The 12864-nt window shown below is 43.5% G+C and overlaps 1 protein-coding gene across 2 annotated transcripts; it reads right to left on the bottom strand.

Moving 5' to 3' along the window:
* Positions 1–134: 134 nt before the first annotated feature.
* Positions 135–12739, bottom strand: il6st (interleukin 6 cytokine family signal transduce). Of its 2 annotated transcripts, XM_058616711.1 has the most exons (17): positions 12520–12739; positions 11087–11105; positions 10962–11054; positions 8262–8564; positions 8031–8178; positions 7509–7663; positions 7238–7395; positions 6839–7001; positions 6679–6755; positions 6305–6563; positions 5762–5941; positions 5561–5662; positions 5182–5328; positions 4951–5091; positions 4431–4527; positions 3409–3490; positions 135–2668 (listed from the first exon to the last, which is right to left on the bottom strand). In XM_058616711.1, exons 3-17 carry the CDS (start codon positions 11026–11028, stop codon positions 2066–2068), a joined length of 2682 nt encoding a protein of 893 aa, XP_058472694.1. In that variant the 5' UTR covers positions 11029–11054; positions 11087–11105; positions 12520–12739; the 3' UTR covers positions 135–2065. The 2 variants fall into 2 exon arrangements, with proteins under 2 accessions (XP_058472694.1, XP_058472693.1); XM_058616710.1 differs by lacking the exon at positions 11087–11105 and having other exon boundaries at positions 10962–11045.
* Between the last annotated feature and the right edge of the window lie 125 nt (positions 12740–12864).

Genomic DNA, 12864 nt, shown 5'->3' with positions numbered 1-12864 from the left:
CAGTTTCCTGTTAGGGGGGGAAAAAGCTGTATTTACTGCGATATACAGATGTTGTAGACTTAACCAGACTACCATATCAACTTTAGATAGTGACAATTAAACGATTAAAGAACAGAGAAGCAGACAGTGAGCGGTGTCAGTTAAAACATTTATTTCATATTGATAACTATTGACAGGAGCCGATAAATACTTGACCTCTGACGTTTACATGTTGAAGGCGCGCTTGCTGCCTCCACGTTTCAATAAAAACACTTGCGGAGGAGGAAGCTCAAGGCTGTAAGAAAATTGAAATTAAAAGTGGTGTTGTGTTTTTTGGGGGCTATTGATGCCTCATCCACACATGGATATTGTTCCTTATCCTTAAAAATAAAGTCCATCATTCACACTGAAATGCAAAAAAAAACAACAGCATATGATAAAACTGGGTCCACCGTCATGTGGTTCAGTTTCCTCAAGTCTTACGGATGCGTTCCAGTTGTGGTTGGAAGTCGGCTGAATTTCCAACTCCCTCACAAACCCTGACGTGGGGTTCTAAGATGGCTGCCACACTGCTACTGTTATAATTGCACTTCTCTCTTCTGCATTCAGAACTCTTTCAGTTTTCATGTGTTTCTATAGTAAGTTGTTTGTGAAATATCTTCGTTATCGACTGGTGTGGCTAACGACAGCTAGCCCGAGATACATTAGTGTCTGTGTGTGTGTGTGTGTCCGTGAATGACGTAAATTCCCACTTCTGGTGTAAATGGAACACACCAATATTATACATTTCTCTCGGTAAAACAAAAAATATAAAAAAGCTTCATATATTTAAAAAAATAATAATTCAGGATGGTTTGAAGCTCTGCTGTGGACGTACACGAAATAATGACGGACGGACGCATGAGGAAAACACTGAATATGACAAAGACCACTGTCACGTGGCGCTTCAGTCACATGATCAGTCCGTGTTCCCTCTCCCCGTGTTTGGTCTCCAGCTTCACCGCCACTGACCTCCTCTCCTCTGATATCATCGTGAAAGTATTTGATCAGTTCCCGTTATCCAAGATTTAACTCCTCAACACTATTTCACGTTGGGACACATCATTTTTTTAAATCCAGTATTTGTTTGGACCATGAAATGTGAGAAAATGACGATCAGTGTCGTCCATGAATGATTTCTGGGAAATGTCGATGCTTTAAGAGGCTGAAAAATCAGGACAAACATTGATGATTAACTTAGAAATCGATGAAATCAAATAATCTGTCCAGTCCAGCCCTAACTCAATATCATAACCAATACTGATGTCAGGTCTGATTCCGTCATATTAGATTATTATTCAATTATCGATCAGTAACTAAATTAATCTAAACTATGTTTTTTTCAATAATTTTAACAAAGCTTTCCGATTTTTCATCTTCGTAAATGTGAATATTTTCTGGTTTGATTTACATTTTTTGGGCCAAAATGATGAATCGATAATGAAATGAATGAAGGATTAGTTGCAGCCTCAGTGGCAAATGTTTTTAAAACACTTTGCTGTTTTGTTTGCGTCTTCTTTTATCTTAAAATTTGTCCACACAGCTGCTAAAATCGCTCACAGGACGTTTAAAAGTGCACGTGTCTCTCTCTCCAGCCTGAGCTTCGTTGTGGATCATATCGTTCTTTGCCTTCACCTTAAAAACAATATGTGATTAAGTGATTTTTGACGGTAAACGGCCGCGTGGGCTCCTCCCTTGATGCTACAAATGTCACATGACTGCGATTCAGTTTGTTTAAAGGCAGCTTAACGTTTGTTTGTTTTATCTGAACATGCGGCGACGTTTCATCAGCAGAACGTGTCACGTTACATTCATGTGCAGTGTATATACGTGTACGTACGTCAGCTAACAACACACCGTGCTGTTGCACCTCCACAGGAGGGCGCCACAGCAGCTCACACCAGCGGACATTCTGGAATGTATCCTGTGTCGTGTGCCGTGCAGCGGGAAGTGTCCAGTATGTCGTTAAATTGATTTTTTTTAAAGCTAATGACCTACAAGCGAGTATTTTTACAGAGTTCCGTCTCGTGCGCGCGCACACGTGTCCTCACTGCGGCCTGTAGCCTCCCAGCTGAGGCATGTAGCTGGACAGCGCCGACGGATGCCGCCGCTCGGAGGAAGGCTCCTCGGTGGGTGTCTGCTCGGTGGCGGCGGCGTCCTCCTCCAGTGGACAGAAGGACAGAGTCTCCAGCTCCTCCGGCTGCTCCGCCTCCAGCAGCTGGTTAAAGTTGTCCTGGTTCCCCGCCGCATGTCGGAAGAAACACTGGCGGCTGCCGTCCTGCACGTCTGGGTTCTCCTCAGAGTCCAGCAGGGGCTGCGTGGACTCGGAGCGCGAGAACACGGCCTGTGACGGCGCCTGAGAGCTCGGAGTCTGACCCTTGTAGCCGCTAGAAGCCACCACTGAGGAGTACTGCACGGTGCTGGCCGTGGTGTCCACCATGTCGCCGCCCTCGTCGCTGTCGGACACGCTCTGGCGAGGCGAGGACATGCAGGAGGAGCCGCCGATGCCGCTGCTGTGCTCCTCGGACAGGTACTTGTCTTTCTTCAGAGGGAGGACGGCCTTGTCCTCCTCGAACACGCTCTTCCCGTCGCTCGCGTCCATGTCCAGCACACTGATGCCAGACATACAGTTCTCCTTTGGTGTCTCTGCCTGTAGAGGGAGACAAAACCTTGTTAATCCAGGTGAAGTGTGGTTGTATGAGGCACTGAGGTACCAGCCTGAGAGAGGGACAAGGAAAAACTGATCACTGTAACTAAAATCTAAGGTTTTGTATTTTAGGAATATATTTGGCACTTCATTTCCCAATTAGACAAAACTGATCACTCCCCCACACCAAAGTCCATAGGGAAAATCATAGATTTTAGCTCACAGGGACACAGGAGCTGCTCGGCCCATGGCTCCGTGATTTGTCAATTTTGTGTTTTTGGGTAAACATGAACAACAAGTATTTCAAACACAGAGACCAGAAAAATAACACCTTTGAACTTAGTGACGGAGGCAACAGTGGATCAACAACCCCTGTGGGCTGTGATGTAAAATTGACGTTTTTCTCTATGGACTTTGGTGTGGAAGAGGGACACAGACCTCAGTACACAGAAGTCTGTGTAACAGGCAGATAGACCAGTGAACATATTCTCAAATTAACACAGATTTAAGATTTATAATCAGTGAGTTATCAGTTAATCTGTGTATGAGCAGTTTGGACCACGTCTCAAAATAACAAATAAAAGCTACTGTTAATGGTCAGGACGTGTGTTCACGGGGACAGAACTGCTCCCACATATTATCTAGTCCAACACAGCTGTGACAACTGGAAGACAAGTGTGACACCATGTGTGTGACAGCCAGCAGAGGCCGCTGCCGAGTCGTGCGTCAGTCGAGGTTCTTACTCTTAAAGGATAGTCCGGAGACCAGTTTCTGATGGTGCTCTCTCCAGGGTTTGGAATCTGAGGCCAGAAGTTTCTCTTTATGCTGCGACAGAGAGGAAAGAGACATTTATCAGCTTGTGGACGAGGGACACACAGATTAAAATCTTCATAATAATAATGATACAGTGTACAGCACAAATTGTCATTCTAAAGCCTGTTTTGACTCGATGTTCCGAGACATTTGTCTATGGTTTGTCCACCTGGTGTCATCACATTCCCTCTCGCACACACCCTGCTGTCTCGTCTTCCTCGCTGTCATTTTTCAAATCAAAATTCAATGAAATGGAGGAAGTTTGAAGATACGCCAGCGTTCTCTAAGATCAGCGGCTCTTAAGTGAGTAAACCTTTGTTAATATAGCACCTTTATTGGGTTAAAAATCACAAAATACTTAATAATAGGAACTTTAAAATACTAAAGACAGAGCAATAATAACGTACATAAAATATAAAAGACAGCCTGTTTACAAAGCTGCTGCTTTTTTTTACAAAAAAGAATCAACACAATTTAAGCAGCGTGATGTAAAAGTCTGGGTGCAACTGCTTGAATTTAGTCGTTTCTAAATCGCGGCTGAAGCTCAGAGGCGATCGGGCTTTTAAAGTTCATGACAAATGACAAATAAGGCAGTTCCTCTTCCTTCACTGTCTAATTTTAAACCTCTTTTAAATATGTTTTCTTCTTTTACATTTGAGAGTTCTGCACTCTGTCTACGCACGTGTTTTATGTCTTACTTTTCCGTCAGTTTATTTTACTTTGGTCGTCTGTTGTTGTTTTTAAATGTGCTTTATAAATGAACTGGACTGAACACAGAACAGACTCATGGAGAACAGTTCACCAGCAGGTCGATGGTGTGAAATGTTAACACCAGTGCACGACCATAAACACAAATATAGAGACGTAAACAAAAAAGCTTCCGGTGTCATGCGTGTGACCATGAGTCAGGCTGAACATGAACGCGACGTGAGCCGAGTGTGATTTAACTTACACGTCTTTCTTGTAGATGCAGAGCAGCATCGTCATGATGACGAAAAACAGGAATCCCAGACTCACTCCGACCACGATGAGCTCAATCTCTCCTGATGCTGAAAGAGACAATAGATCAATCCATCAATAAACGTCAAAGGTTTGTGTTTTATTATATTATAGTACATTAGCGGCCCCTGGCGTCGGTCATGTTTGAGCAGGTTAACATGTTCAAACAATCAACTCTTGAAACTTGGCATGGAGGCCAGGTGTGGCGAAAGAGTTCCCAGACCCGTGCATTGCTCAAGGGCTCTATAGTGCCCCCTAAGGTGAAAACAGAGGCTGAATTGAGTTCCACTGAATTTCCTGAAACTTGGTGGGTAGATGTCATGGCCTCAACTCAACTCAAGTCAGCCATTTTCAATTTTGGCGATTTGCACCCTGCGTAAATGAGCAAACTCGACCAACACGTTTGTCGTACGACATAAAATACACAGCAATTTGTACTACTTATTATTATTCTTGTTAAATGTGATGTTCACCATATTTCGTAGTGGTAAACGAGTGACGGGATCCTTGGGTGGAGTTTACGACGGTGGACGCGCTGACCCACACGTCGTACTTGGTGTTGCCCGTCAGTGACGTCAGTTTGTAGGTGGTGACGTTGGGAGGAACGACCACGGCTGCCAACGGACAAAAAAACAGAAGATCAGCGAACGGAACGACCTTCCGCGTGAACGAGTCGGCGTGACACCGTGCGGCCGGCAACATACTGAGGGTTTCACGCCCGCTGCTGTAGAATATGGTGTAGCCTGTGATGAAGCCTTGTCGTCTGTCTGGAGGGATCTCCGTCCACACCAGCTCCGCCTCGTTGCGCTGCGGCTTGTTGTTTAGGCTAACAACTGGGCCTTGGAGTGGAGCTGCAACCACAAAGGATTCACACAAAAAAAAACACTCTTAAACTATTCACACAGACACCAGATTTTCAGTTAAAGAACAGTTAAACCTTAAGCCTTTGGTTAAGTGGCTGAAATCCATTTCTCTTACTTCCCTGTTGGCAGCCGTCCTCTCAGTGATGGCTTATTTACTCATTGACCAATTTAAATGATGTTTTATCATCCTGTGTAGTTGGAAAAATGTGCGTCGTCTCACCTCCTTGTTCCTGAAACACTTGCACACTGGCCGGCTTCCCCGTCCATCCAGAATACACCGGATACACGGACACAGTGTAGCACACGAACTTCGGCAGGTGGTCTTCATGTGACATAAAGAGTTGAATTAACGCACGCTTTAATACAGCCAACCACTCACAGAGTTACAGTGAACGGACGCTTTCACGGTGCAATGCCTTACCTTTAATAACCGTGAGTCTGGTACTTCTGTTTTCCCTCTGCCAGTCCAGGACATCGCCGCTGACCCACTGCACCACATACTCCGTCACTCTGTCACTCCGTGTGCTGTAGTGCGGCTTCCACTCCACCCACATCTGGCCGTCGATAGGCCACGCCCTCAGATCCTCCACCGGGGGGAGCTCTGCGACACACACACACACACACACACACAACACCATCATCATTTATGTTAAACACGGTTACAAATCACTAAGTTTTGTATCGCATCATATCGTATACGCCTAACACACAACTTTGGGAAAATGATGAAGTCATGGTTTGTCTTTATCATCATCATCGTCTTCTTGTGTTTGGAGTTTGTACTCGGTGGTCTCACAGCGCCACATACAGGCCTGGCATACATACGACACTGTTTACAGTCAGTTTTGTGTGTATGAAGACTTTTTCTGTTCTTGGTTCAGTTTCAGAGTTTAGAAATGGACCAAGAGCTTCCTCGCCGTCAATGCACAAAATGTCACCGCTCAGCGTCACCATGGAAACCTACCGTGTGCCTTGTCTGGGATGGATAGCGACGCCAGGGGCGACTTCCCCACAGAGTTGACCGCGGCGATGGACACTCGCAGGGATTTCTGGTCTTCCAGGTATATCTCCTTCACGAGGGTGATGGTCCTGTGCGCGGCGTCGCCGTCTGACCTGTTGACTGGGAAACTCTCCCCCTCTGAGCTCCCACGCCAGGTTTTATCCTTCTGTTCTTGAACCTTCACGTCAAAGTGGGTGATCCTCCCGTTGGCGAAAACGGGATCCTGGAAGAACAAGTTTTACATTTTCAAACAGTCTTGAAGAGAATGCACGTGAAACATCAGTCGCTCCAGGCGACATAAACGTCCCGACACTGTATCAGAAATTGAATTCATTTACCTTACAGATAATCTGCACTCGTCGTTCGCCGACGCCCTCATAAACTTTCTTCCATAAATCTGGTTTACTCGTTGGTCCTGAGACAGAGAAAACCAAAACAGAGCTATTTAACAATTCACCGTACGAGAAAAAAAGTCATCAAGTTTTCCATCAAACTCACGGTCCTCCGGCGTCCTCTTGGTGGCGTTGGTGCTCCATTCGCTCCAGTAAGGGCAGCGCGCTTTATCTGTTTTGCAGCGGATCTGAGACACGTAAACCTTGTGTGGCTGAAGTTTCTGGAGTCTGAAGGACTCTATGTCATCTGCGATGTCACCAGGAGGAACCTAAACGACAACAGCAACAACTTTTACTAGAGAACAATGTCACTGAAATCAATATAGCTGGGTTTAATGCTTGAATATAACAAAGAAATCATTAAAACTGAATCTTTTTTTGGTATGCAAAAAGATCATAAATGGTAAGTTCAATAAGGCCTTGGACATTTAACTTTCATTAAAGGCTAAATGAATGTGATCATCTTTAATATAATCTGGTGCAGGGGATTTCCCCTCGTACTTACATACGTCCATTCGTGAGCTCCACTTTGGCAGAATCTGATTTCGTACGTTAATTTGGTGACATATCCCTTACTGATGGGACGACTCCAGTTCAGGAGGAGGGAGGTTGCAAACGTCTTCTCTGAGATGACTTTGACGTCTGCTGGAGGATCTGTTTTCACTACAGTGACACAGGCGGTGAAGAGGAGGCATCGTTGTCATCATCATCATCATCATCATCAACACTACTCACGAAGCACGCAATATGTTACATCAGTTCGACAGAAGACTCACCCAAACACCCAGCGTCTTTTCTCAGATGCTCAGACGCAACCATCCCAAGTGCGTTGTGCGCCTCCACCCAAAACTCCACATCCATAAAATGTGGGAAAACGCTCAGATTCACCAAGGCGCTGTTCTCCTTAGTGCTCACAGTTTGGTTGGAATAACTGTTAAGAAGATTAGTTTTATTATCTTGAAGAGGAATTTCCCCCCTCCCACACCAAAGTCCATAGAGAAAATCTGTGTTTTTGGCTTATGGGCGACACAGGAGCTGCTGTGTCACGGCTGTAAATATGAATGAAGGTTTTTCTCATGCCTAAAATCACAAAACATTACATTATAACTGACTGAATGAGGCAGAAATGGATCAACAACTAGTGAGAGCTGCGATGTAAAACTGCCAATTTACTTCTATGGAGTTTGGCGTGGGAGTGTGAGCGCTTCACTAAAAGGGACAAAAACCTTCGGTTTCCAGTGGGGAAAGTGTGTCTCACAGCAAAATAAAGCAGCAAACACACGGGGAAGTGTACTCACGCAATGACATTGAAGTTCAGCGTGTATTTAGTAGCGACGTCTTTGCTTTGACGTCCCACTGTGTCCCAGTTACACTTGACGGTTGAGGAGATGACTTTTTTGTCCTGGAGAGCGATACAGGTCACATTCTCTGGCTGTTTCGGAGGATCTGGAATTAAAACACATACTCATGATCTCTTTCTTCCATTACCAAAATGATTTCTTTGTCATATGGAGCAAAAAGACACTTACAGGCTTTGCGAAGATAGATCGCGTGCATAAATTTGCCTTCATTCAGGACAACGTAGGGTGAAACCCCCCGAGAGCGACAGTACAACCACTCCTTATCTTCTCCACTGATGTGGACGGTGACGTTCAGGGTCGTCCTGTTGATCTTGGTGTACTGCTCTTTGGGTACCGTCTTCTGAGACAGGGCCCAGTAGAGGTCGTCGGCAGTCACTTCATCGGTGACGACGACCATGCAAGAGGCATTAAAGTCGGTGCCGATCTCGACCACCAGAGGCTGCGGCGCTGTCACCAAGTGGTTGTAATTTCCTGGAGGTGGGACAGGAGAAGAAGAAGAAGACGTGGTGATTAGAATAAAACTCAGACAAAACAACTTTCCTAAATTTATTACTGAGACGACACTTCCTCCCGCAGTCAAGTGGCAGGAAGTGCAAAACCCACAAAAGCCACACGAACGTCTGCTGCTCGGTTTGCTCTGAGTTTAATGTTGGGGATAGTTCAGGTGGCACATTGTTCACACTGACTGCACTGATGAGCAGGAGACACTGTGAGGACATGACTGCCACAAAGAAAATGATTTTGGCCACTTAACAAAATGGCTCATGTGATAAAATCTACTTCAGCTAAAGCCTGGATTATTTTAAGAACACGTTTGCTGCTTCATCTCACTGTTAGACAGACTTTTCCAACAGAAAACTGAAGTTTGAAAACCACTCTCTCCCTCCCACACCAAAGCCCCATAGAGAAAATCAATGATTTTGTTGATCCACCGTGGAAACACCAGCAAAGACTGACCTAATCAAATCTACGTCTATGATATCTTAAGTTTCTCCACTTCATCTTGCCATAACACAGCCATTTCTATCAGGAAATGTGCATCATTTGTAAATGCCTGAGGGCATTGAAATCTCAAATTACAAAAATGAAAATCCCCCACACCAAAATCCGTAGAGAAATTGAGCGATTTTTACATCACAGCACACAGGAGTTGTCGATCCACTACTTTCTCCATCAGTAAATCCAAATGTGTTATTTTGTGACTTCTGCATTTTGAAAATATTTGTTTAGATTTACCAGAAGGACACTAACAAAGCAAAGCGAAATGAGGCAGCAGCAGCAGAGCAGCAGCTCCTGGAGGTGAAACTCGATGGTTTTCTCTATGGACTTTGGTGTGGGAGGAAAAAAGATGCCAAACAAAGCAATAAACATATTAATAATACAGCATACACCAGAGGTGAGGTGTATTTTATTAGGTGAGCCCTTTGTTATGTTGCTAAATGCTGTTTTTCCTGGTGTTCTGTCTAGCTCCAGTTATTTCTCAGCACTGTGCACAGTCAGTGCTGCTTCTGTGCCAGCACCTAAAACAACCCCCAAACTATCCTTCCAGCCCTATAGTGTTAATGGTGGTTACTCACACGGTAGCTGACTTTATAGTCACAACACATGAATGGCTTGAATTCAAGAGAATCCAAGTGAAATCAGATTGAAATCTGGCATCCTCTGCTGCCAGATTTTACCCAAGAATCCAAGTAGTTCCAACTAAAAGCTGTTCCCAGTTCCAGTGAAGGGGGGGGGGGGGGGTGCTGCACTGATACACAAAACGAAACCCAAATGACCTCAAATTACAGAGTCAGCAAAGACAGGAAAACAAAAAACAATCATCTTTGTCAATGTTTAACGGGGCAGGAAATTGATTCCTCGCATTTTAGTACAGTTCAAGGACATGTCTCAGTGAGGACAACTGAAAGTAAACAGAACAGTGTTTTTAATCTGCACGGCTCCTGGAAAACAGTACAGCCGACACACGGACATGTCAGAGCAGGAAAACCAAACAGGTGTTGTCACCTGTAGTAATAATGTGTCACAGACACCGAGTGTAACTTTACATGACGATAGATCCAGTTAAACAGTGACGATCGGTGTAGTACCTTGTTGACAAACAACGTATAGTACCTATGTGTCTATAACTTGTGAATAACAACAGAGCTCCAGTAGCTGATGTTACGCAAATCCCATTATGCAACTCTATATATGTATGTATCAGGTAACGTGGAATATGTTTGCCAACTTCAAAGGCTGTTTCCATAAAAAGTGAAAATGGTGAATAGGGGTTGACCATAGATCCAGGGTTCTCAAGTGTGGTACGTGTACCACCATTGTTACGCAAGCTTCCTCTGGTGGTACTTGGAGGAGTGTGTGTTCACCAGTGTGTGAATTATATGTGAGGAAGAGGAGGACGATGAGAGAGTAAATTATCTTATTGGGAATAAATCTTGCTCCCCGTGAAAAGCCTGTAGCTGACTTAGCTCGGCCGATTTACTTCAAGAGCTCAATATTTCCTCAGGTGGTACTTGGAATAAAATATTTGAGAACCACTGCCATAAATCACAGCAGACAGCAAAGGGGGATCACGGCCATAACACGTAAAGTGATAACTATATTCACAATATTACAGGTCTGGAATAACGTTTGTTCCAACTGTTTCTATACTTGTGAAAAGTATCTGTGTGAATCAGAAGGGTTGGGCATATTCAGGCTATAATTATAGCCCTTTTTACCTGTACATAAAATATGCAATGAACTCTGTAAAATTTCTGTAAATTAAACTTTTTTTATTCGTAACACCCAGAACGACTGCTGTAAATGGGTTAAGTACTGACAGCAGTGGTAATACTATAGTAAAAAATATAAGAAGAAGGTACTGACCTGCAGTAGCTACAGCAGAGGTAAAACAAGCCAACAGCAGCATCTGCACAAATCCCACAGATGCCATAGTGATGTGATGGTGAGCTGGGGACATAGATAACAACAACAACAACGTTACAGAAGGAAGGTTTTCACAGTTACACCCTGTCAAGAAAAATAATCAGCAATATAAATATTAAAAACAGAGGGTATACACTCACTGGCCACACCCATTCAGCCAATCACATGGTGGGTACCACTTTATTAGGTACACATGACACCTGAGAGTGTTGCCTGAGAATTAACTTTGGATCTGTTTTATTTTTCCTTTTTTGCTGTAAATTAAATTTTCTTTTAGACGAGTTATCTTCATAATCCTCCCTGCACTGTTTTTTTTTATTTCTTATTCCAATTTGTATGTAACTAATTATTGTCATTTGTACATAATAGCAAACATACAAATACCCTGAACAGAAAATAATTATAAAATCATAACAACACTTTCTCTAAAATTTGTTTTATTGTATTCTTAAAATATTGCCTCAGAAGGGGTTAGCCGCAAGAAACAAAACTAACTTTACCTAAATACACCTGGTCTTAAATTTGATTTGACAGCAATTGTCTAAAATATAACATGACTGTTTTTATTTATAATGTAACAAAGTACAAATACTTTGTTATTGTACTTAAGTACAAAATGTACATATCTGTACTTTACTTTGTTATTTATAATTGTAGCAACTTTTGCTTTTACTCCACTACAATTTCTAAATAAATTGTGTACTTTTAGTCCACTAACTTCTGAAACTTGAGTACATTATACTGTATATAAGACAATGACTTCGATACTTAAGGAAAGGAAAGGAAAGGAAAGCATCTGTTTTGTCATAATACAGCTGGTATTGCACAACGAAATGTCGAGGTCAGATGGAGGGTTATTTAAGTACAGTAAATGTCATATACTTTAAGACTTTTTCTTTTTCAACTTTTTCAACTTCTACCCAAGTCATTTTCTGGTAAGATACTTTTACTCCCCTACCTTAATATCCCTTTAAGGTACTTTTCTATAACACTGCTAATCTCTGTCACCTGTAGCAGGAGTCTCAAACTAAACTAAAATGACCTGGCGACCAGAGGGGAAAACAGCTGTTTGTTTTTACATGGAATGAGAAAATAGTTCAAAATAATTTGTATTTATGATGCAAAATGACTATGAAAACATAAAAAAAACCCCGGCAAAAATAACTCATGGATGGAGGAGGGCCGCAAGTGGCCCCCGAGTCGCGAGTTTGAGACCTCTGACCTATAGGGGATGTAAGGAAAAGCCCAAACAAAACAAGGATTAGCTTAGCAGTTAGCGCAGCAGATACGTCACTAATCAAGGAGCTAGTGGATGTTAGCGAACAACAATTTACGTTAAGGAGTTTTAAACGACGTTATTATAAGTGCGCACATTAGCATCAGTGCTACAGTTTAGTATTTAGCAGTAGGGCTAACGGTGTCATCCACGCCATGTTGTTTCATCAGTGAAAAGCAGCAGCAGTGTTAGCAGCAGTGTTGGCACGTTACAGTCACTCACCTCAGTGTCAGCGGCTGTACTGTCCCTGTGTTACTTCACTAACATCCCTGTTTGCCAGTTTAACTCCACACATCCATCAAAAAAAGCCAGTTAGCGTCGCTGGAAACACCATTAGTGACTGGTAAGTGCCTGTTCTGGAGCGGGACCACCCACTTCCCGTCATCGGGCGCTCGCGTCAAAGCGACACAGCGGCGCGGCGCCACATTTAGCGATCTCACAACAGAGCGGATGGACCGACAGTCATAGCTCCACAGCCTCGTGTTTGTTTATAGATCTGCTTACGTCAGCAGTGGTGGCACGCTGTGTGACGATTGGTCATATACAACTGTCAGTCAATTTTTGTAA

This window comes from Solea solea, chromosome 19 (genome assembly GCF_958295425.1).
Source record: "Solea solea chromosome 19, fSolSol10.1, whole genome shotgun sequence".
Taxonomy (NCBI): Eukaryota; Metazoa; Chordata; class Actinopteri; order Pleuronectiformes; family Soleidae; genus Solea; species Solea solea.
This window is presented reverse-complemented; position numbering and strand designations above follow the sequence as displayed.